Source organism: Maylandia zebra, linkage group LG19 (genome assembly GCF_041146795.1).
Source record: "Maylandia zebra isolate NMK-2024a linkage group LG19, Mzebra_GT3a, whole genome shotgun sequence".
NCBI classification, from domain to species: domain Eukaryota; kingdom Metazoa; phylum Chordata; class Actinopteri; order Cichliformes; family Cichlidae; genus Maylandia; species Maylandia zebra.
The window spans coordinates 19,665,630-19,689,307 of record NC_135185.1 but is presented as its reverse complement, the minus strand read 5'-3'; the positions used below and the strand labels follow the sequence as shown (position 1 = coordinate 19,689,307).

The following is a 23,678-nucleotide window of genomic DNA, read 5'->3' as shown; positions in this document are numbered from 1 at the left end:
TCAATCCAATAGAGCACTTTGGGATGTGATGGAATTGCATATTCATATTATGAATGTGCACCCAAGAAATCAGCAACTGTGTGATTGTATCATGTCAAAATCTCTGAGGGACGTTTCCAGCACCTTGTTTAATTAATGTCACAGGGGGTCCAACCCAGTACTAGCAAGATGCACCGAATAAAGTTGTTTCCAGTATATTTAAACAGAATAACATGACACAATGAAACTGTGTTTGAATGACTCACTGTACAATACTTTTTCATATGAGCATTAAATCTTATCAGGAGTATTGCTATTGCTAACCTCACTGTCACGTTCAAAATGAATCAGTGAAATGCTGATTAAAAAAAGGACATGAGATCTAATTTATGCAGAAAAACTGTGCTTGCATTGGTAACGCTTATGTTTGTACAGGAGATATACTCATGTAGTTTTTTTTTCTTCTCACTTTCACTTCCCACACAGTGCAGTCTTTGTTTCTGTAAGGCTGTGTGCATTATTGTATTTAAATAAACGGAGGATGAATGCAAGCAGAAAGCAGTTAAATATCAGCCTACGCCAACACTGAAACGGTTTCATTTGTGGGGACAGATGTACAAAGCTATTGTGCCATATAAGTAATATTCAGCTGACATGGTTTGCTTTTCTTTTTCCGTCTGGCGAATGAAGACACTGATGAAGAGTCAGATGGTGCCATTCATTCTCTGCAGCATCTGCAAAGCTTTCTGAGATAAACATTTCACATGCACAGGCTAAATAAATCACAACTCGAATAAACACACGGCTGCAAATCTCCAAACCAGTCTGCTGCCATTGTATTTAGATGTGTTAAGATCATATACAATTCATTTCATTTTCAAACCGTAGTGTATCTTAAAATAGATCCAATTAAAATGTCCCTTAAATCTTCATCAAAGTCCTTTTGGATTACTTTTCCAAAAGTCGTCCAGCTGATTTCCCACACATCAAAAAAAAAGTGAAGTTGGACCTCAAAAATGTCACCAAGTTAAAAGCAATAACTCAAAGTTCATCTTATAAATCCTCCTTAAAGTGCAATGTCGCAATAAAATGATTAGATAAGAATAAATACTCTGCACTACAATTGCACACACGCACAGAGATGAGGAGTTCCACTGGGTTTGTGCTGCATAAGATGATGATGATGAGGAGGAGTGTTCAGTTCTGGGCTGTTACAGGCAGCGAGGAGTGCAGGTTAAGGCGCACCAAGTTTGGTAACACTGTTTCCTTTCTAAATGTTACGCCTGTGATTTCATGCTTCTGTCCCCCTCCAGCCAATATTCTTCTGTCTGCATCTCTGTGAGTCGGGACACGGTCCTCTGGAAGGCAAATTTTTCCTCTTCGCCGCTGAAGATGGACAGACTGCTGGCTTCTTCCTGTTAGACATTGGACATGTTACAGTTTACTTACACACGACTTTGGGGCAAAAAAAGCCATTAATCAAATGGTGGCAGTCTAATAAAACGATACAACCTCCTCACTCTCAGATCTTTCATCTTTACATGTTCAGACAGATTATTCTATTTTTACACTCGTTCAGTGTTGTATTTATGGGTTTAATAGTTTCCAAATTAGATGTTCCAAAAGTAAAAATTGGATTTTCATGAAGTGGAAAATAAAATCTGTGGAACCACTAACTTGAATAGATAAATTTTAAGTTAGTATTTCTATTTTGGTAAAAATTATTTCTATGGTAACATGCTTCATCTCTCTTCTGACACAGGAAACAAAACAACCTGTAGTCTTAAATGCTTTTAATTCTTGACTAAGCTACTTAACTTTTACAAACCTAAAGTTAAGTTTGCAAATCTCATAAACCAGCATTTTATTCACAATAGAGCAAACCAACCATATCAAAGGTTTAAACAATGAAAACGTTCAGTGTGAAGAAAAAAAGAACTCATTTTGAATCTGAAGTGACGGCACCATGTTTATCACTGTGTAGCAATCTCTCTTCTTTTAACAACAGTTTGCAAACATCTGGGAACCGAGGAGTCCAGCAGGCTTTTGGGAGAGATATGTTGTCTTATATGCGATGTGAGCTTTTGGTCCTTGTGGGCAAGCATTGTGTTGCTGAAATAGCCGAGACTTTGTTTAGATGGGAGCACATGCCTTTAGGCCCTGAAGATCACAAACATCCAACATTGATACAAAACTGTACCATCAACCCCCAAACGGTCATTGCACATGGCTGCCCCTCCCTCAGCCTGGTTTTTCCTTCCCACTGTCACCAAGGGGGTTCACTTGATTGTTGGGGTTTTCTATGTATTACGGTAGGGTCTTTACTCTATAATATAAAGCGCTTGGTGGCTGCTGTTGTGATTTGGTGCTATAAAAATAAAACTGAATTGAGCTGATTTTTAGCTTCGTCTCTTACACATGGACCTTCAATTTTACATTCAAGGTCATTATTCTGAATTTTTCTACAATTTGTGGGTTTTTTTTGCAGATCTCTGCCCATCTTTACTTTTGAGAAACAGCCTTTCTAACACGCACTGTTTATACTCAGTCATGTTACTGACGTGTTGCTAATAAACATAATTAGCTGCAAATGTTCCTTCCAGCGTTCTTTTTAGTATCGCTCACTTTTACAGCCTTTTGTCATCCCCGTGGCAACCTGTTTGAGACATGCTGCTGCCATAAAATTCAACATGAGGTAATAATTTTAAGGAAATAATAAAATGTGTCAGTTTAAACATTTTAAAGTTTTATGTTTTACTGTGAATACGATTTGGGTTTATGAGATTCGCAAATTCTGTTTTAAATGGCATTTCACACAAAAATGTACACATTAATTTCCACTATTTTATGTTACTGATACACTTCAAGGATGGACTTGTATTTTTTCTAATAAAAAAAGGAAGAAGGAAGGAACAAACTGATATACTGGTTAAAATGATTCTTACAGTTTACACAGTATGTGCTGACTTACTTTTAGCTGTGTGCTCTGGGTTTCATTTACTGTCAGCCGTAGGCCACAGAGGCCTTAATCATCTGTGTTTACCACCAAAATTACCCAAATCTGGTTTCTCTGTGGAAACAGAGTCACCGCTTACCCTTTTCAGCCCCAGGTCATCCATCAGGATGTGGCCCTCGTCGTGGCTGTGATCCCCATCTTGTACAAAAATATCCTCCAGCGGGTGATCTGCGAGGATCACCACACGTACCTGAAACGAGACAAATTTAGTGTTAAATTCCCGTGTTTGGTGTTTTAGTGCAGATTTAATGTGCATACAAACAAATGAAGGAATCGTACCTTGTGTTCATAGAGGGCATCCACAAGCGTAATGAGCCGCCTGGCTTGAGTTTTTTTGTTCACGGTCAGCAAAGGAATGTGTCGAATGAAGACTGTGTCAAACAGCCTGGATATCTCTAGGTAGTCACTCGCTCCTAAAGGCTGGAACATTTATATTCAAACATATGTATGAGGTGTCCACAAGCAAGACTTCCCGCACTGGTTTGAGTCATTTTTTCATTTCCATAAGTTTTTCACCAAACTACACTTTGCATAAAATGTTTACTAGAAACTTCAGACTCTGCTGCTTTGTATTAGTCATTTTCTTTTGTCTTGAGCATAAGCAGAACCAAAAGCGAGTCAGTCGTTTAAACAGACCTCTTTCATTTCCCATCATTGTGAAGGAAACCAACTAGATTAAAATGCAGGGAGAGGTACATAAAATAAAATACATCTGAATTTATTTGATGTGACGTTAAAGCAATAAAAACTGGTGCAGTAAACATCTGATAACAAGTGTTCGAGGGCTTTGCAGCAGGACTTTGTCATCAGTATGCCGAAAACCAGTCATACTGCAACTCTGAAAACACACACATCTGCACGTTTTTTTTTTTGTTTTTTTTGTTTTTTTTTTCCCCCAACAAATATAAGACTGGTTCACATCCAAAATAATAACGCTACACAGCACTAGAATATTACAACATTATGTCCATAACTGTTGTCCTCTAGGATCCAGTTTATAGGTTACTCCCAGTGCTTCCAGTGGTCTCTTCCATTTGTAAACAAAAATTCGGGAGCTCCCATCAATATAATGTCCCAGCCTGATCAGAGTCATAACTTCAATGATGAGCGACTTCCATAGAGAAATGGAGGGAGGCTCAGCCCCCACCCATCTCAACATAATGCTTTTCCTGGCCAACATTAACAGTGACTGAATTACATACTCATGTTGTACCAGTGAGACAGGAATATATCCCAATATACACATTAATGGGTTTTCTGTCACCTGATGACCAATGGCTGTACTAATATTGGCGCAGACCTCTTTCCAAAATGACTGAATAATAGCACATTCCCACAAGCAGTGGAATCTAGTGCCCACTCTGACCTTACACTTGAGACAGTTTGGAGATATTCCCATATTATACTTACTATAAATATATGGAGAAATATACACATTGTGCAAAATTTTGTACTGCAGTTCTTTAAATCGGTTACAAACAGAGATTTTGGATGGAAGGAGCAAGATTTTGTCCCATGCCTGTATATCTATTTCACATTTAAGCAGCGTCCCCCAAGATTTTCTCAACCATGCCAGTTTATCCTCGATTAGGGCATAAATCTCGGAATAAAACTTTGATACAAAATGTTTATGCTCCCTATTATCCAAAAAAAATTTCTCCAACCGAAAAGAGGCAGTTGAGATTCGTAATGTTTTAGCATTTTTTAACACATAATTTCTCAATTGCAAATACTTATAAAACTCAGTCTTTGACATAGAATACTGGGACTTCAAGGATTCAAATGATTTAAACTCACCATGTTTAAAGAGGTCATAAAACCTCTTTACACCTACTTTATGCCATCCCACAAAGCTTGACCCTATGTTTTGTGGCAGAAGGTCTGGATTATTTATAAACGTTGACAAGATATTAAACGGAAGACTACTGTTAAAAATTTTTCTCAGTTTTCCCCACGTCCACATAGCATTATATATCAGTGGGTTATGCTTTATTACGTGAGGTAAGTCATTTAGACGTTTCCCTAAGAAGTTAACAGGTGAGGATGGTTTACATAATACTTCCTCAATATTTAGCCATGGCAGATCAGAATGTTCATGTATCCAGGAAGAAAGAATCCTCGCTTGTATTGAGAGGACATAATTTTCTATGTTTGGCACTCCCCACCCACCCAGATCTTTCGGTAACTGTAGTGTCTCCAATTTAATTTTGGGTTTTCTTCCTGCCCAAATGAAATCCACCATAGCCTTGTTAATTACTTTAATATCTTCTGATTTCAAGATTGCAAACAACATGCCTGTGGGATATAATATTTTCGGTAGGATTACCATTTTAATGAGATTTATTCTTCCCAAAAATGATATCGGAAGTGATCTCCATCTTGTCAGCATCTCCCGAAGATCTTGAACCATTCCATTAATATTTTCTCTATATAAGTGTCCAACATTTGGTGTAACTTTAACTCCCAAATATACAAAACCTGATGGTGCCCAATGAAAAGGTTTAACATATAAAGGTTCATTATCCCCTCCACTACACAAAGTCATTATAACAGATTTATCAAAATTTACTTTGTATCCAGATATAAGACCAAAGTCCTTGATGCACCTAATAAGAACGGGTAAAGAGTTAACCGGGTCAGTCAGTGTCAGAAGAATATCGTCTGCATAAAGCAGAATTTTATGTTGTCTATCCCCAATTTTAACTCCAAGAACACTTGGATTTTGTCTAATGGCCATGGCCAAGGGCTCGATGGCCAAAGCAAATAATAGTGGTGACAATGGGCTACCTTGTGCTGTACCTCTGCTCAGTGAAAATGGGGAAGATAACAAGCCGTTAGTTAACACAGATGCTATTGGCGATTTGTATATAATTTTGATCCACCCCAGAAAGTTTTTTCCAAACCCAAATCTTCTCATTATTTCAAACATATATTCCCATTCAATTCTATCGAATGCCTTTTCGGCATCCATAGAAACAACAACCCCAGGGATCTGATGAAAATTTAAAAAATGAATAATATTAAATAGGCGTCGAGTATTATTATAAGAATTCCTCCCCTTAATAAAACCTGTCTGATCAGCATGCACGATAGAGCACATTACTTTTTCTAGCCTAAGAGCCAGTATCTTTGAAAGTATCTTATTATCAGCACCAAGAAGGCTAATAGGCCTGTAAGATGAGCATGACTCTGGATTTTTATCTTTTTTAGCTATCAATGTTATATTAGCCTGGTACATAGATTCTGGGAGTTTCGATTCTTCAAATGCTTTATTAAAAACCCTTAATAATAAACTATTTAACTTCATTTTCATTACCTTAAAAAATTCTACTGGGAAACCATCTGCCCCAGGACATTTCCCTGACTGGAGTGCAGATATAGCTTTATCCACCTCTATCATTGTTATGGGTGACTCCAGCAGGCTTACCTGATCTTCAGAAAGCTGAGGGAATACTAAGTCGTTTAGGAAGAAGCCTGAGTTAAGCCTTGTTATGTCCATCTCAGATCGATATAGGTTTGTATAGAATTCTCTGAAGCACTCATTAATCTGACGGTTTCCTACTTGTCTTTCACCATTCACATCCACAATAGCTGTGATAAAGGAACTTGATGGAGTATTCCTTGCAAGACGAGCCAGAAAGCGGTTAGGCTTACTAGCTGATTCAAAAAGCCGTTGTCTGGCAAGAAGGACATCTCTTTCAGCCTTTCGCATTATCAAATTACGCAAAGATGTCCTGGCAATATTAAGCTCACTTAATGTTTCAGCTGATTTTGTTACATAGTATTGTTTCTCCAGCTTTTTGATATTATTCTCGATCTCTAACTGCCTTGTTAATCGTTGCTTCCTTTTATGACTTGTGTATGAAATAATCATCCCTCTCATGTAAGCCTTATAGCTATCCCATAAAGTTCTCGTGTCTATCTCCTCTTTATCATTTATTTCTAGGAATACTGTTGTTTGCTCTGTTATGAAATGTATAAATTTCTCATCCAAAAGAGACAGTGTGCTCATCTTCCAAGACCTAGAGCGCTCAATATGTCTCATGGGTTGAATGGTTAAGACAACAGGAGCATGGTCAGAGAGACCTATATGACCAATATTTACCTGCTGAACTAACTGACTGATACACTTGGACATAAAAATATAATCTATACGAGATGCTGACAAGTGAGGGTTAGAATGGAAAGTGTACTCCTTAGATAGTGGATTATAGTGTCGCCAAACATCTATAAGGTCAAGCTCATTTATAATTTGCCAAAGGGCTTTGGAGTTTTTGGTCAAGATAGATTGTGGGGGAAATTTATCCATTTTAGGGCATAAAGCACAGTTAAAGTCACCCGCTAATATTATATTAGCACAGTCCATGTCCACTAATTGACTAAATAATACCGTATAAAATTCGCCATCCTGTGCATTCGGCGCATATATATTACCTGCATCTGCACGTTTTTACTAGCAATGGGAAACTAGTAGCTCAAGATTGTGGCGAGTGGTTTGCAAATTTGAAGGAAAAAAACAAAACAAAAAATACTGCACTCTTGTGGTTGAGCATACCATTGATTTCCCTTTTTAATAATAGACTTCTGATACAAAGTCAAAACAAGCCCAATTTGTGCCATAAAATAAAGCAAACTACTTTTTCTCCCATATTAAACCTGCCATACCACATAATCTAAAAATAAAAGATGACAAACAGTAATTATAACATATGATCCATCACACAGTGTGTCTGTAAAAGAGACTCACTCTATCACAAAGCTCCTCAAACGTACAGTCTGCGATGGTCCCGCACGCTTTGTTCAGACGGACTTTTCTGTTGTGGACGTTCAGAACTCTTGGTCGTGTTACTGCAGAAAACATTATGTTCAGCACTTTATATAATGAGCAGGTCATCAGTAAAATGCTGCAGTGACAGAGTGCTATTTTGAAAGCAGACTTACTGTCATTCTGTTTAAAAGCCAGCTCGTCAAACATTTTATCGAGGGTCGTTTCTGCATCAGGTTCACTGGAACTGCAACAGATGTAACAGGGAAACATTAAATAGGAAAAACAGTGCAAATCACACAAAGCAAAATCATCCCCCTGTCTTGTTTTACAGTGAGCATTTCTTACAGGAAGTAGAGTTTTCCAGATGAGGGTCTATTCTGTTTGCGGTAGTCAATCCCAGAGTCCAGGCGAAGAGTATGGCAATATTTCTGCAGGAGGAAAACAAACATTTTACAGATAAATACTGCGATGCCACACGTGGTAGCCTCAGCAGCAGAAGATGACTTCACTTTACCTGCAACACTGCAATAAAAGGCACAAAGTTGACTCTCTGCAGGCCGTTTTTATACAAGTCTGAGGAAACAGAAAGAAAAAAAACCATTGTCACATTTGCTGTTATCTGGCATACATCTAAATGGCTTTCAAAGTGTTATAGAAGACCGATTACGCTTTCTTGTTTTCTGTAATTTGTAGCCTCAAATCACATTTAAGCTTGTAAACGTGGTCAAGATGACCTGATCATGTTCAAACCAAGCGTCAGAATGAAGAAGAGGGGGGACTTAAGCGACTATGAATGTGGTGTGGTTGTTGGTGCCAGATAGGCTAGTCTATTTAAGAAACTGCTGGTCTCCTGGGATGTTCCCACACAATCATCTCTAGGGTTTACAGAGAATGGTCCAAAAAATGAGAAAATATGGCATGCGCAAATTCAGTGGGTGAAAATGCCTCATTGACTCAGAGCTGACTCAGGTCACAGGAAAGTGGCCAGATTGCTTTAATGTGACAGGAAACTCAAATAACCACTTGTTACAATGAAGGTATGGAGAAGAGCATTTCTGAGTGTTTCTATCGCCTCTGAGGAATATTTCCAGCACCTTGTTGGATCTCTACCACGAAGAATTAAAGCAGTTCTTTCCAACCTCATACTACCAAGGTGTACCTAATAAAGTGCCTGGTGGGTGTATACTCTATACTGTTACAATTTAATTCGGATATCGAGGTCACTGGATGTAAAATTAACCCCTGTGGGTTAAAACGCTCTAAGTTTCCAACAGTTTCTTTTTACTCTTGGCTCTCTGTGGTGTCAGTGTGAGCAGATACTCGTAACATCATCGATTCAGGCTCCTAACATTATGGATTTAGCCACAAAACAGCTCAGCCCACTTGCTGTCCAAACCTTGTGCTTGAAAGGGTCAGCCAGTAAGAAGAAAGCTGGCTTAAAAGGAGGGCGAAGTGAGGTAAAATGACTCGTTTTAAACAAATGATGAATGAGTAAGACAAATAACAGTTTGACATAGCATAACTGTTACAAATTTTAAATACAGTGGTCCCTCGTTTGTCGTGGGAGTTACATTCTAAAATTAACCCGCAATCGGTGAAATCCGCAAAGAAGCCAGCTTCATATTTTACAATTATTCTAGATGTTTTAAGGCTGTAAAACCCCTCACTACACACTTTATACACTTTTCTCAGACAGGCATGAAGATTTTCACACTTTTCTCTCTTGTTTAAACACCCTCAAAGTTCAAACCTTCATAGAAAAATAAGTCCAGTATTGTAGAATGAAACCAAAGATCAAACCCTGTTTTCAGGTTCAGAACATGGGAATAGAGCAGCTGCGAGAGAATTCAACATTAATGAATCAGTGGTACGGAAGTGGAGGAAGCAAGAAGGATGAGTTGAGAAAAGTTTGACTTATCTGACTGTTTGGTTTTGCCTAATGTGCCTTATATTCCAAAAAATACGGTAACGTCTACGATGGATAGCATCTTCCTCTGCCTTTTGGGTGCTACCGCAGGCGCCTTTGACGGTGCAAAACGTTTTATCGACATTGTTGTGTTTGTTGGGGAGAAAACTTACAAACATACAGTGCAGCACTTCAGAGTCACACTGCTAGCGATCGAAGATTTATGTAAATTTGACAAGCTGAACGCATTCTGTACTGGACAGGAGACGCAGCACGAGTTTGATTGACAATAATAATAACTTTATTTATAAAGCGCTTTCAAACAAAGTGCTGTACAATTAAAGAGATAAATAAAATAAAAGTGATACATAGCAATACAGGTAAAAGACACAATACAAGTTAAAAACAGTAAACATTTAAAAACTAAAAGCCATAGAATTAAGACATTTAGGATAGGGTGAACAAATGTGTCTTCAACTTAGTTTTAAAAACCTCCACAGAGCATGCCTGCCAAATATCTTGAGGGAGGTTGTTCCACAGAAACAGGGCACGAAAAGAAAAAGCACGCTCTCCAATTGTCTGTTTTCTGGCTCTAGGAACTTTTAAAAAGGCCAGAGTCCTGAGATTGTAGAGCACGGGATGGGACATAAAGGTGTAAAAGGTCGGAGAGGTATGAAGGTGCCAGTCCGTTTAAAGCCTTGTAGGTGAGCAGCAGGACCTTAAAATCTGCTCGAACCTGACAAGGTAGCCAAAGCAGAGATCTAAGAACAGTGGTAATGTGCTCAAATTTCCCAGTTCTTGTTAAAATGCGAGCAGCTGCATTTTGCAATGGTCTACAGCCAATCAGGACGCAGAACACAATGTGCTGTAACAACAACAAAAATAAAAAGCATGCAAAATTACACAAACAAAAAAAATAAAATCAGTGAAATAGCGAGGCCGCGAAAGGTGAACCGCGTTATAGCGAGGGACCACTGTAACACAATATTTATTATTGCAGTTGTTTTTGTCAAATGATGTATGCACATGTTTTCTTTAATATGATGAATAATTTCCTGAATGTGATTATAGCTTATACATTTCTGATTACAATCCCATAGGATTGTGCTTTAAAGGCATTATTTGTTTTTTTATGTAAACCAAAGGAGTTTTAAGCCGTGTTAAGAACACATTTATAATCATATTACACTAGACATTACTTACCTACAGGCGGACGATTAGAAGTAGCCACAACAACAACACCGTTTAGAAACAGATTCTCAAAAAGCTGCTTGAGAATCATGGCGTCTGCAATATCAGTGACCTGAAATGTGGGTAAAGCACAACAACATGATTGTTACATGAGGTTACATGTTATAGAGACTAAATGTTTTTTTACAAGATGATTTAAAAGTACCTGAAACTCATCGAAGCACAACAGACAAGCCTCCTCACTGATTTCCTCTGCAACCGGAGCAATGGGATCATAAGACTTGGCCATTTTTCCTGCTTTCCTTTTTGGCATACTCTGTTTCAGCCGATGAATCCCTGTAGATTGAAAAGATAAATGCAGTTACTGTTAATCGTAAGTCTGTAAGAAGAGACAAATACAGATCCCAGAAAAACCAAGTGGAAAATGCAAACTACCACATTCTTACAATATTATAATATTAAATATTTTATGTATAATAAGCATGCAATAGGGTTAGGGTAACATATAGGGTAACATATATTGTTTTGCACAAGACTCTTTCTCTTCTATATGGCTTTCTGCACAGGATATTGGAAAAAGTTGCCATTATTAAATAATTGTTTCTGCACAACTTTCTCTCACATCGTTGTGCAGGAATTTTGCGCCCTCCTCTTTACAACATACGTTTCGTTCATTGAGGTTTGTGGGGTTTTTTGTTCATTCCCAACCCTCTTAATGTCCCACCACAATATTTCAGTTAGCGTGAGGTCTGGATCATTACAACACTGATTCTTGTCTTCTTCAGCTGTTCTGTTGTAGGTTTCCTGGTGTTCTTGGGATCGCTTGTTCTTGGTCCAGTTTGGACCGAGCTTTAGCTGTTGGACAGATGGCCTCACATTTGACTCTAAAAGGCTTTGTTATAAAGATGAATTCACAGTCAGCTCAATGAGCACAGTGCCCAGGTCCTGTGGCTGCAAAGCAAGCCCAAATAATCACCCCTCCACCGCTGTGTTTACAGTTCTTATGAGGTGTTTGTGCTCATATGCTGAGTTTAATTTGCTACTTACCCTCTTAATTGCTATGGAAGCAGTAAGGCTGTACTTAGAGTCCTCTTAAATCTTTCGTTTCACATGACTGTATGTGAAGTACTGCTTAAACTGGAGGAAATACTACAGTATTTCAAAGGTAAATGTTTTGAATCTCCACAAATCAAATCACAGAGAAATAAATTTAAAAAACAAAACTGTGTCTCATGCTAGAGCTTTTACCATTAGTGACAAGTGGATTTTCGTAAATACACAAAAATCCTTACACAGCTACGTTTAAGTGGCAGGAGTGGCACGATATATCCAAATGGATTATGTACTGATGTAGAAAAAAATATATATTTGCAATCTTCTTTAACGGCACAGATACAAGAGACTTGATTTATCTGGAACAAAACTCCAGTATTTCTTTTTGCCAATAAAACAAAGACACCTTATCTTCCCCCACATGTTCACTAGAAGCAGAGAAAGTCCAAAGTTGCATTGATAAACACAGCTCACCCCCCCTTTTTCTCTTAAATGCAGCTTAACTAACAACTGTACTCACTTTTATGCACGTCTAACATAAAACCATGGAAATGAACCCTCTTTTTGTTCTCAGTCTCCACATATGAATAAAACATGTCCATGACCATCGTTTTCCCCGTGCCTGAAACAAACGAACAAAACAAAAAGATCTTCTGAGTTTGGAAAAAATCTTAATTTCATTACATTGAGATATGCAATTCTGTGAGTTCCATGGCTTACCAACATCACCGTAGATGTAGTAACCTTTGGGAGGCTTTGGTTTTGTGAAAAACTAAAAGATGCAGAGACAAGTAAAAATGAGCAAAAATCATCATTATAAACTAATATAGACAAATAGATGGCAAATTATTTAGGAATCTTTCACTAATTCCTTTTTTTAAAGTGTGATCTGAACAAAGCATGCCCAACACACAGGCTTTTTTTTTGAAGGAATCACACCCAGTAAGAGCGCAAGTTATGTCAACAAAGCCTACAGCTGATGAGACTGAGTGAGAAGATAAGAGAAACACTGTAGAGTCAAATTTTAAAAAGGCATGCTGCTGAAATTATCAGCAAAGAAGATAAAGCATGAAAGAGAGCCGCTCTTACGTTCCTCAGATTTATGTCACACAGTGGTAACCTAACGAATGTGAAAAACAGAGCACAGGCAGGGTGGAGTGTGTTGACAGGATGGACAAGCTGGACTAGAAAGAGTACATCAGAGGGGCAGCTCAGGTTGAGCAGTTTGGAGACAAAGTTAGAGAGGAGAGGCTAAGATATTTTGGACATTTGCAGAGGAGGGACAGTGGATATATGGGATGAAGGATGTTGAATATGGAGTTTTAAGGCAGGGGGAAAAGAGGATGACCACAGAAAAGATTCATGGATGCAGAGGGTTGGTGTGACAGAAGAAGATACTAGGAGCAGGGTGAGATTTAGGCAGATGATCTGCTCTGGCAACCTCTAACTGGAGGAGCAACAGAAGAAGATGAAGACAAAGTAGTAAACTGAAAAACCACGTTTCACAAGTCATCATTAACACTGGACTTTCTGTGTTAATGTTTTTGAATGTGAAACGGTCACATGTAGAGCAGCACAGTGGTGTAACTGTTAGCACTGTTGTACCCTGGGGCCTTTTCAGTTTAATGCATAGTTATTTATATTGCACCAAATCAAAAGAGCAGTCACCTCAAGGCACATATTACATAGTAAGACACAGTTTTCATGTGCTCAAACGGCTTCTCTCCGGGTACACCAGTGTCAAGTGGGACTGGCTCCAGTGCCTGAATTGAATAAGCAGAAAATGGATGGATGGATGGACAGGAAATAGGGAAAATATATCAAATTTATGGTAGGTAACATGGCCAAAGGGACCCCTGTATATATAATCCATCCATCCTCTTTCACTTATCCAATTCAGGGTTGTGGCCAACCCCAGCTGCCATAGTTGAGCACAGGGCTAACACATGTGAGCTACCACTCACATGCACACCTATGAACAATTTAGAATTACTGGTTAACCTAACCCCGCTAGGAAGCCGAAGTACCCAGAGAAAAGATACACAGACACGGGGAGAACATGCAAACCCCACACAGAAACGCTCTGGCAAGATGGTGGATTCAAAGCCAGGACCTTCTTGCTGTGAGGCAACAGTGCTAACCCTCCCTCCACTACAGCCACCTACCTGAGTACCTTAGGTCTGAATACCTAAGTATCCTTATGCAAGATGCCCCATTCATTGGAGTGTGAATGCTACACAATAACAGCATTTTATTACTCCAAAACCTTTGTGATACTCTGTGATGCAAAAACACTTCATAATTTGGATAATAACTAAGTTAAAGGCTGAGTAAAGTTGGACAAATGTAAAGATTAATCTCTAATATTGCCAACATTGTAAACCACGTTGCTCTGCACTAATATTCACTTAATATTATTATATTAATAATAATAACAACATAAGTTGGGGCATGCTTCTACCTACCCTGGAGAAGACAGATGTCGGGGTGTTGCTGTATCCTCTCAGAGTTTTGTGCAGCTCGTCCAGTTTCTGCATCACCGCTTTCTGGTGCTCATCCTCCCGCAGCGTCCCATCTCTGATCAGCCCGGTGTAGTGATCCAGGGGGCCGCTGAAGCCGGCGGCGCTAACACCGCTCTCCTCCTCCGCCTGCCGGACTTTCACAGAGTAGCCTTAAAAACCGTAACAACACGCACGTTACCGATAAGTTAGCTCTCCGCAAAGCTTTTAGACCACTACGACAACGATTTTTGGGTGATTCGGACAGTAACGATAACGTTGCTCTGGTGGGCGAATAGGAAGAATTAGCGGGTAACGACTCTGACAGCTCAAAGGGCAGGAAAAACCGACAAGCATAACAAGGTAAGTTTGAACAAAACCTCAAAAATATGCATTATGCCAGGTTAACGTGGAAAAGCGTACACTAACTAATTATGTTAAGTAAAAGTAGGACAAGGTTATGATTAGAGCCGCGGACGGTTACTTTAAACAGTCTAAACTGACTGAAAACAAACCTCACCTCTTCTGTGGAACTCGCTGAGAGATTTCAGCAGCTTTCCGGAGGAATGTTGCTCTTTAAAAAGAAGCCTTAAGCCCAAAGAAGCTGAGGGTGACATCTTCATAGACAGCGGTACGCGCGCCGCCATCTTGGATTCAAATTCTGTCAATCAAACTTTATTAGCAATGACATTTTCAGTCGTTTTTCGGCCAACAGGAGGCGACAATTCACCATGCCAGATTATTTAACAGCACCTAATCTATCTAATCTTATCTAATCTAATCTAATCTAAATGTGCTATTGCATCCTAAAAATACATTTTCAAAGGCTATATTATTATTGCGTGTTGCCACTTCATAATGTTATACACTTAATACATCTCTGGGGTTTCGGCTAGTAGTCAGGCAAAAGAAGACCTCTAAAAGCATCACTTTCAGCTCTGGGAAATTGTGTGTTGTTCGGTATAATTACTTAATTTAAAAATGTATTGCTAGATAATTTCTTGAATAATTAAAAAAAACTAATTTGCCTAAATCTCACGCTGCACCCACACCTGATTTGTCCTCTGTGACTGTAATATCAAGTGCAGCAGTATCATTGACTTCACTGTATGACTGTAGGGGGTAAATTAATGCCAGATATAGTCTTTCTTCGCCCACCCGGAGTAAAAAAAAAAAGGGAAAAAAAGCGTTTATTCAAATTAATGAGTAATACATTTGAAACACAAAATGATAAAACATGCGATCTTCACAGCAAAAATCCACATGGAATTCTTCATATTTTCACAATAAGATTTTAATGTTAACATGATTATTTTGGACAGCAGCTATTTATTTTATTCACTGTAACATATCACAAAAAAATTTCCTGCAGCTCCAGCAGCTCCCTGGTGTTGTTTTTACAAACAGAAAGCCCAAATATATTCAGCGTGCTCTCATGCATAACAAAGAAAAGCCCTGATTCCTCTCATCTGGAAAGCTCGAAGCAGGAATTTTTAAAACATTTTTTTATAATCTGGGTCATTTTTACTTAAGAACATGACTAAGATGATCATTTTGATAGACGTTATAGGTTGATGAATTTATCAACAATTCACCAAAGATCTAAATATAATTTAAGTATAAACCATTTAAAAGCTCACAATAACGCTGAAACAAAAACAAAAAAAGAAAAAAAGAATCGTGTTAAAAATAAATAAATAAATAAATAAATAAATAACAGATATTTAATTTTTATATCAACTGACAGATGCAAATCTGTCTTGGGTCTAATTGTGCCTCCGAAGCACTGAGCCTGAGTTGCAGACAAAACATGGCAGACAACTGTCAGGGCTTACAGGCTTGTTGCCATGACAACAGAGGAGCACTTCTCCCTCTCTCTCCGTCTCTCTGTCTCTTTAATGCACACACACACTGTCACTCGCTCTCTGTCTGTCTCTGTTGTACACACACACACACACACACACACACACACACACACACACACACACACACACAAGCACACAGACATATATACAGTATTACAGTGGAATCCGCCTTGCTCTGAGATCTGTGCTCTGCTACTGGTAGCAGAAGAAAATATAGGAACCACAGCACGGAGCGTAGGGATACTCCACATCTTCACATCTGCTTTGGATGGTGAGTGCCTGCTAACCGGTTATTGTTTGTTTACATGCTGCATCCTTTCACAAATCTCTTCAAAATACATTTGGAGGCATTGCAAATGGCTTCTTTCCGGTTAGTTGTGCTGCTGCTGGGGGGGGGGGGGGGGTATTTCTTTTATTTAGTAGCTGCTTCTTGTTTCCTTTCTCTTATTTTAAGAATAGGCTGGAAGCGGTCATGATAATGGTAATTCATAGCTGGGTAGCCATGGTGAAGTCAATTTCCCCCCCTCCCTCTGCCACTGCTGAATGCATTAGTCTAATGAGATGTCTGCAGCCTGTGTGCCCAGGAGCAGCAGCACAGCAGCAGCAGCAGCAGCAGCAGCGGTGTGTTAACCAAAGGGAGACTAAGGGGGGCAAAAAAGCAAGATGGCTTTTCCTGCACTGCATGGGATTTAACTTTGTAGTTGCCTTTAGGCTCCTGGGACTTAAAACAAAAGGTTGTGGGCTTTCACAATAGAAGATAGCAGGTAATAGTCACCCCTCCCTCTCTCAGGTTTATTAGTGTGTTACGAGTGCAGGATGGAGGTGCTGTTTCCACCACGGCACATGCATGGCTGCCTTTGTGTGTTGTTTGATTATTATGGTGCTCAGCTGAATGCTGTTTCTCTCAGCACATTGCTCGGCTGAGTTTTCTGCAGGCTCCTAGTGTTTGGATGTTACTGTTGGTACACCTTTGCCAATTGCGTCTGCTTCCTCTGAATTCATGCTAATGCTGCACTCTAGTATGCAGCGGCTACAGAGGAGTATTGATGTGCAACTAAAGTGCATGTTTTCAATGCGTTGCCCTTGCCCTTGTTTGAGCTCACTCATTGTTTCCTTTGTGTCCAGCTACAAATGAGCGTACCTGCAGTGACGGCACAGAAATCAGACGGCAACAACGGTGAGATGCAATCAGCTGCAGTGGCTCCCTCCTTCATTCCCAGCCAGGCGGGGAAGATACCGGGCAGGAAGAGAGGGAGACCTCCGCTCCGCAATGTCGCCAAGATGGATTTTCCTAATCGCTACCCTGAATCGCTCCCTCCACTCAAAGTGCCCAAGAAGAGGGGGAGAAAGCCGGGCTTCAAGGTCAGCCAGATGGGAAAGGGGAAGGGGGGCTGGTGGATGAGTTGTAGTGTGTGTGGGTGCAGTGTGTTTAAAAATACATGTGTATACAGACAGGGAGACTCCATGCCCTTCAGATTTTGTGGGATCCCAGCATAAACAGAGTTGGAGTTAACATCTGTGAGGCTTTGTTCTGTTGTGTTATGGAATTATTTTTTAGCCTAAAGAGGACATTATTATCAGCACATTTGTTTTCTTTTCATACAGGCCAAAGCATGAAAACTACAGTGTTAAACAATCCTAACCCTCCCTGCATGATTTAGTGTGCATAAATAAATGATATTTCCAAAACAGACATAGCAATACAAAACCCCCTTCTTCCTCTCCAGCTCAAACCCAGGATGGTGATGACACCACTGGCTATTTCTCCACCCAGCAGCACCCCAGAGCCCGATATGAGCTCCATTCCTCAGGATGCTGCCACCATCCCCCACTCTGCCACGCCCCAGGTGCTCACAGGTAAAATACAATACGCTGTTAATCCCACTTAAGAAGCTTTAAAGTGCTTCTCTGTTAGCTTAAAGACAAAAAAGCATATGATCTCTTTTTTCCCCTTATGTTTTTCTGCTATTTCTCCTTTCCTTCATTTTCCTCATTTGTGTTTTCCAGTCTGTATCTACATCAACAAGCAGGCGAACACTGGGCCCAACCTGGACAGGAAGAAGATCCAACAGCTTCCCGATCACTTTGGGCCCGACAGACCCTCTGTGGTGCTTCAGCAGGCCGTTCAGGGCTGCATTGACAGTGCTTTCCAGCAGAAAACGGTGTTCACTCTCCTCACGCAAGGCTACGGAGGAGAAAAAATATCAGGTGTTGTACAAAGACCCCCTTCAGGTGTTGTTATCTGTTTGTTTAATAGCTTCTTTAGCACACTCCCTAAGGTGTTACTGGGAGAGAAAAAAATATTAAAGGTTTCATTGTCTGACTTATAAGAAACTTTTGTCTAAGCTGCATTTCAAGTGGTCTTCTGTTTTGCTCTTCCAGCCACATTTGATGGGAAGCAGCATCTTCTGAGCCTCCCCGTGGTGAACAGCATCGACTATGTGCTTCGTTTTCTGAAGAAGCTCTGTCGCAGCTTGCACTGTGAAAACCTTTTCAGTGATCAGCCCATTACACAGCACAGCGGTGGCTCCTACCAGTCAGATGGTACTTCCAAATTAAGTTCTTGAACTAATATAAACAAATACTTTGAATCTGTGGGGGATTTTTATCACTAACAGAAGTCTCCATCATTTCTTTAGCTGAAACATCAATGGCTGATGACTACCATTTAGACCAGTCAGATGGCAAACGCTACTCCGTTGACCCTGGCGATTCCGCTTTCAGCTCCATAAGTTCGTCCTACTCACCAAAGTCCACCTACGGGTTTCGCTCTTCACAGCAGTTCTCTAATGGCTCAGCCTCCATGTGCAGGCAGTCATCCACCAGCCCAAACGCGTTCCCGGAGAGCAACAGGACAGGTATGACACCATCAAGAGATAAATCAAGCATTGATGCGGCCTTTATTTTTCTGAGATACAAAAGTAACTCTCCATCTTTCATTTGTTCTTTCTTGAGGTTATAATGTGTCTTCAGAATCGCAGGAGTCCAAGGCTCCGCCCAATAAAGACCCATCCACCTGGTCTGTGGAAGATGTTGTATGGTTCATCAGGGATGCAGATCCCCAGGCTCTAGGTCCTCACGCAGATGTCTTTAGGAAACATGTAAGTGTTATGCTGCTGATTTACCTGGCTAGACTAAACCTCAGGTCCTCACTGAGTTTCACACCATCTTCCTCTGCCTTTCACAGGAGATAGATGGAAATGCTTTGTTACTCTTAAAGAGCGACATGATCATGAAGTACCTCGGACTCAAGCTGGGGCCGGCCTTGAAGCTTTGCTACCACATCGACAAGCTTAAGCAGACTAAGTTCTGAAAACTGACTACAGTTTGTTAACCTCTTAAATCCAGCAGGATATTTGAGGAAGGTCACATCTGGGGAAGGCAGGTCTGTTAGCCAATGGGAAGAAAGTAGAGTCATGAGGTGTGCCACTTCATTTAGAGTTCCCGGAAGTCAGGTGCATCTGTTCCTTATCTGCCCCAAAAGTACAAAAGCAAATCAGTTATATGAACTACTGAATAACTATATTGTTTCAGTCTTTCATTTATCTCTATCATAAAGGTATTTGTTGGTAACTTTAGCACTTTAACATTAGCAAGGTCACATCACAAGACCATATCCATCTAAATTCTGTACATGTTAGGTTAACTAGTATCACAGATTAGTTTGGTTCTTACATCGTAAAAATCTGCACATATTGATTTTTTCTTTAAAGTTTCTATATCAAACATGATAATGAGCATCATTTAATAAACTTATTATTCATTTGGAGTTATTTTTATGGTCACCATATTCAGCTCAACTTAAATCTTTTAACTCCAGTTTTGGTCTCCACCACCTCCTAAAATGCTAGATGCTCCTTTTTTGTTCACTGTTGGGCTCCTAATTCTGACTGTCAGCCCTTTAGTGCTGAGCAGATGAAGTATAAATGGGTTGTTGAGAGACTCTTCACTCAAATCTGTAGTGGCAAAAAATGACGGTATGAAAAGAAGAAGCTACTTTCAGCTACTCCCTTATTCACAAAGGGTCTCCACGTGTTTGTTTTTTTACACCAGATTCCCTTCCTGACATCCTAAGGCACCTAAGGGATTTGTGTCTCCTTCCAGGATTAAACTGGGGATCTTTAAGTTGTTAGGTGACTGCGTAAACCACTGGACTATGCTATGAGATTGACCCAAAATAGCCAGACAACTAAACAATAAGCAAACACCGTGTAACGGTAAATAAAGCCAAGAGGAGCTGACGATTCAGTCGCTGCATCCATTGTGCACTACAGCCAACCACCTCATACTGATTATAAAACACGCGGGGGCAGAGAGACTCGAACATTTTGACTTTGAACTGGTGCACCTCAGACCTGGACAGCTTACTCCCTCATTGGCTTACAGAGCAGAAATTTTGCTAAGTTTCCCAGAGCTACGATTCATCCCTTCCTCTTGTCTTGTGTCTGGCATAAAGTTTGATCTAAACCCATCATATTGTGGAATACATCCTTCATACGCATTATATAACATATTTGTAATCATTAAAATCTCTTTTGTCTCACAAACCTTCATTGGCAGAACATCTGTCTGCTGCAGATTATATATACAGTATATCCGTCATCAGACAAACAATGTATAACAGAAAACACTTTATACCTTAAGAAAGTCTCATTTTGTCAAATGTCACTATCAGATCTCGTTTTCTCGTTTACCAAGCTGAAAAAACATATCCACGAGTGTATTTAAAAAAAACGGTGCATTAAAGACTACGTCGCTTTTTGATTGAGAGATTTAGAAAATCATTTTTGATACTATTTTTTCACATTACTGTATGACGAAAAAGTAATGTTCCCATTGAATTTGCCTTTCTTTTTTAATTATAATTTTCATATTAAAAACAGTACAGCCTAACAAAAACAGAACAATAGCCTACACAGAAGGACAGCAGCTCTCTTGTACATACACATATAAAGAAAAGCGAGAGCTTTGTGAACGTGATATATTAATGTTTTAATATGCAAGATTGTTACACGCCGCCTATCTCCATAGCCTCTTTATGTACAGTCATAAGAACATTTTTTTTAAATTATATGTTTCTATGTTTTTATTGAGCATCAGTGTTAATACACAAGTTGTCAGAACACACGAAACACTTAAATGTTATACTGAGAAAACCCAAAAGGCCATGTAAATGGGTATATAAGATGATATTGCTTTTGTATACCACTTTTGGTGTACAGTATGCATCCTTTTTTAATCAATTAACCTTTGTAAGTGAATGCTGCTGTAAAGATATTCCATGTAAGCCATGCCTAGTGAGATCAAACTAAGCTGTTTTATTTTGAAAGTCACTATGAATAAGACTTTTAGAGAAAGCTGAGTGGATCAGTGCTCTATACCGGTGCTAAAAGTTATCAACGTATTCAACTGTTTGCTTTTGTGTTTGTGAGATGTAAAGGAAAACATATGTGTATGCTGTATTGTATGTGAGCATTAAATTAAGAAGTCAAATAACCGGAGGTGATGTTAGAGTTATTGTAACACAATATTCGAAGGGCCTGGTTGCCTTTGGCTTGTAGAACAACAGTTAGCACTATTTTTTTTTTTTTTACAGCACCCAATCATCCTGAATAGGTGGCGGTTTAAATCTGGGTCCACACATCTGAGAATTATTTTGGCTGGAAGCCTCGTCTGCTCTTCGACACACATGATTTAACAAAGGTGACCTATATCTGTGCCTCTCAAACCGGTGTACAGGGAGCTTCCAGGTTTCTCTGCAGGGCTCTCAAGGGGTCTCCGTGAATCATAAATAGGTTTACCAACTGCAGAATAGAATATTTAAAAAATATATCAGTATATAGTATATCATGTAATTCTGGTCAAATTTATACCTTATAGTTCAAAGGATTTTTCAGGTCTTTGAGACTTATATCACAGCTAATTTGGAATGAAATGACTTTTACTGTATGTAAAAGAAAATGATTTTATGGAGGGCTTTAATAATTCACTGAAGACTTTTTGACATCACAGCAGAAAAAGTAGATGTTAATAATGCAGGTAACAATGACTAAACTCCATTCAGCTGGGTCAGTTTCAAGGCCCTGGTTTTGTGCACACTGCTGGTTCTCTCTCAAGCGGTCATTACGTTCAGCGATATTATAATAAATCAAAATAAATGCTAAAAAATATTAATCCTCATTTTCTCCTCTGCTCTGTGCATTGTAGCTATTTTTCCCTGACTTATTATCTGGTCTAAAATCTTCTAAGTAAAGACACATTTGCTCTGGAACTTGCACCATGTTTATGTCACAGGCTGTTGTAATCAGGTAAGAAGGGCCTAGATATTAAAGTGGACCTCTTATGCTAATTTCCTGCTCCATTTAAAAAAAATACAAATCTCGGGCTCTGGTAGAGTAGCTTTGCATTACTCACATTTGAGAATAACCCTTCTTTGCCTGGGTACACCCACTGTCTGAAACCAGCCAGCTCCTCTCCCTTTAAGGCAACTTTCCCCCGACAGAAGGTTTGTACAGCAGCTTTGTGCTCGCATCTAGAGGGATACCTCCTGTCTTTTACACGATACACATCCAAGAATAGAAAAAAAAAGTACATGGAGAACTCTGAAGCCTAAGCTTCTAGTGCACAGGGATTATTTGAACATACACTGACCCCATTATTTAAAACTTTGGCCACATTCATGGTCAACTGAATTTGTGCTGTGTGTGAGTGGATGTGTGTCTGTGTGTGTGAGGATGTGCATAATCCCCCGCAACTCTAAAAGGAAGAAATTAAATGCCAAACCTAGACTTTTTAATCACCATGGAGACGTGAAAGGTTAGATTCACACTCACTAGCTTACATGGATGGAAGCCCCCCCCCCCCCCCCCCCCCCCCCCCCCCACCACCACCACCACCTTAAGAGATGGGGCAGTTTTTCACAGAAAGAGGACTGTGAGAAATCTGGAGTCGCTTCAGACTTAAAGCCACAGTCAGTATGGACAAGATGTGTTGGTTCTTTTCATACTTTTAAGACAAGCTTGACATTATTTTTGAGGAAAAGGGGAAAGAAAATGGTAATAATCGGTCTTTAATTGAATACTTCAGGATTTTGTCTCCCAAAGGTTATGAGGAAGCTTTAAAACTAAACCAAATGTCACCTTGGGGACGCATTTGAACGTACCCAAGGGAAACAGCTAGTAAGTATAGGGTAGATCGTGTGTTTAGGATCAACGTGAAGGGCTTTAAACAACAAAAGTACAAAAATATTAAAAATAATTTGTAAAAAATAATGAATTTTACACTTTAACTTGGCTTGTGGTCAAATTTTTGAAGGTGGATTTGGGGTTGGGGTGACAGGTCTTCTACAGCCTATCTATAAACTCTAAATTTTTTAATAAATGTATTTATTCTTCTCACAGAT

General features: G+C 39.5%; 2 protein-coding genes across 4 annotated transcripts; one reads left to right on the top strand and one right to left on the bottom strand.

The window, feature by feature from the left end:
• Positions 1-556: 556 nt before the first annotated feature.
• On the bottom strand, positions 557-15,085 carry afg1la (AFG1 like ATPase a). Its single transcript, XM_004540089.5, has 13 exons — positions 14,932-15,085; positions 14,379-14,584; positions 12,634-12,685; positions 12,434-12,535; positions 11,066-11,196; positions 10,873-10,972; positions 8,278-8,336; positions 8,109-8,191; positions 7,937-8,007; positions 7,743-7,843; positions 3,275-3,415; positions 3,075-3,185; positions 557-1,394 (listed from the first exon to the last, which is right to left on the bottom strand). Exons 1-13 carry the CDS (start codon positions 15,056-15,058, stop codon positions 1,257-1,259), a joined length of 1,422 nt encoding a protein of 473 aa, XP_004540146.2. The 5' UTR covers positions 15,059-15,085; the 3' UTR covers positions 557-1,256.
• On the top strand, positions 14,528-21,772 carry LOC101486157 (sex comb on midleg-like protein 4). Of its 3 annotated transcripts, none has more exons than XM_004540092.4 (8): positions 14,528-14,774; positions 17,402-17,638; positions 18,004-18,133; positions 18,284-18,484; positions 18,659-18,820; positions 18,916-19,134; positions 19,232-19,377; positions 19,464-21,772. In XM_004540092.4, exons 2-8 carry the CDS (start codon positions 17,408-17,410, stop codon positions 19,587-19,589), a joined length of 1,215 nt encoding a protein of 404 aa, XP_004540149.1. In that variant the 5' UTR covers positions 14,528-14,774; positions 17,402-17,407; the 3' UTR covers positions 19,590-21,772. The 3 variants fall into 3 exon arrangements, with proteins under 3 accessions (XP_004540149.1, XP_004540147.1, XP_004540148.1); XM_004540090.4 differs by lacking the exon at positions 14,528-14,774 and adding an exon at positions 16,202-16,547; XM_004540091.3 differs by lacking the exon at positions 14,528-14,774 and adding an exon at positions 16,857-17,040.
• Positions 21,773-23,678: the final 1,906 nt, after the last annotated feature.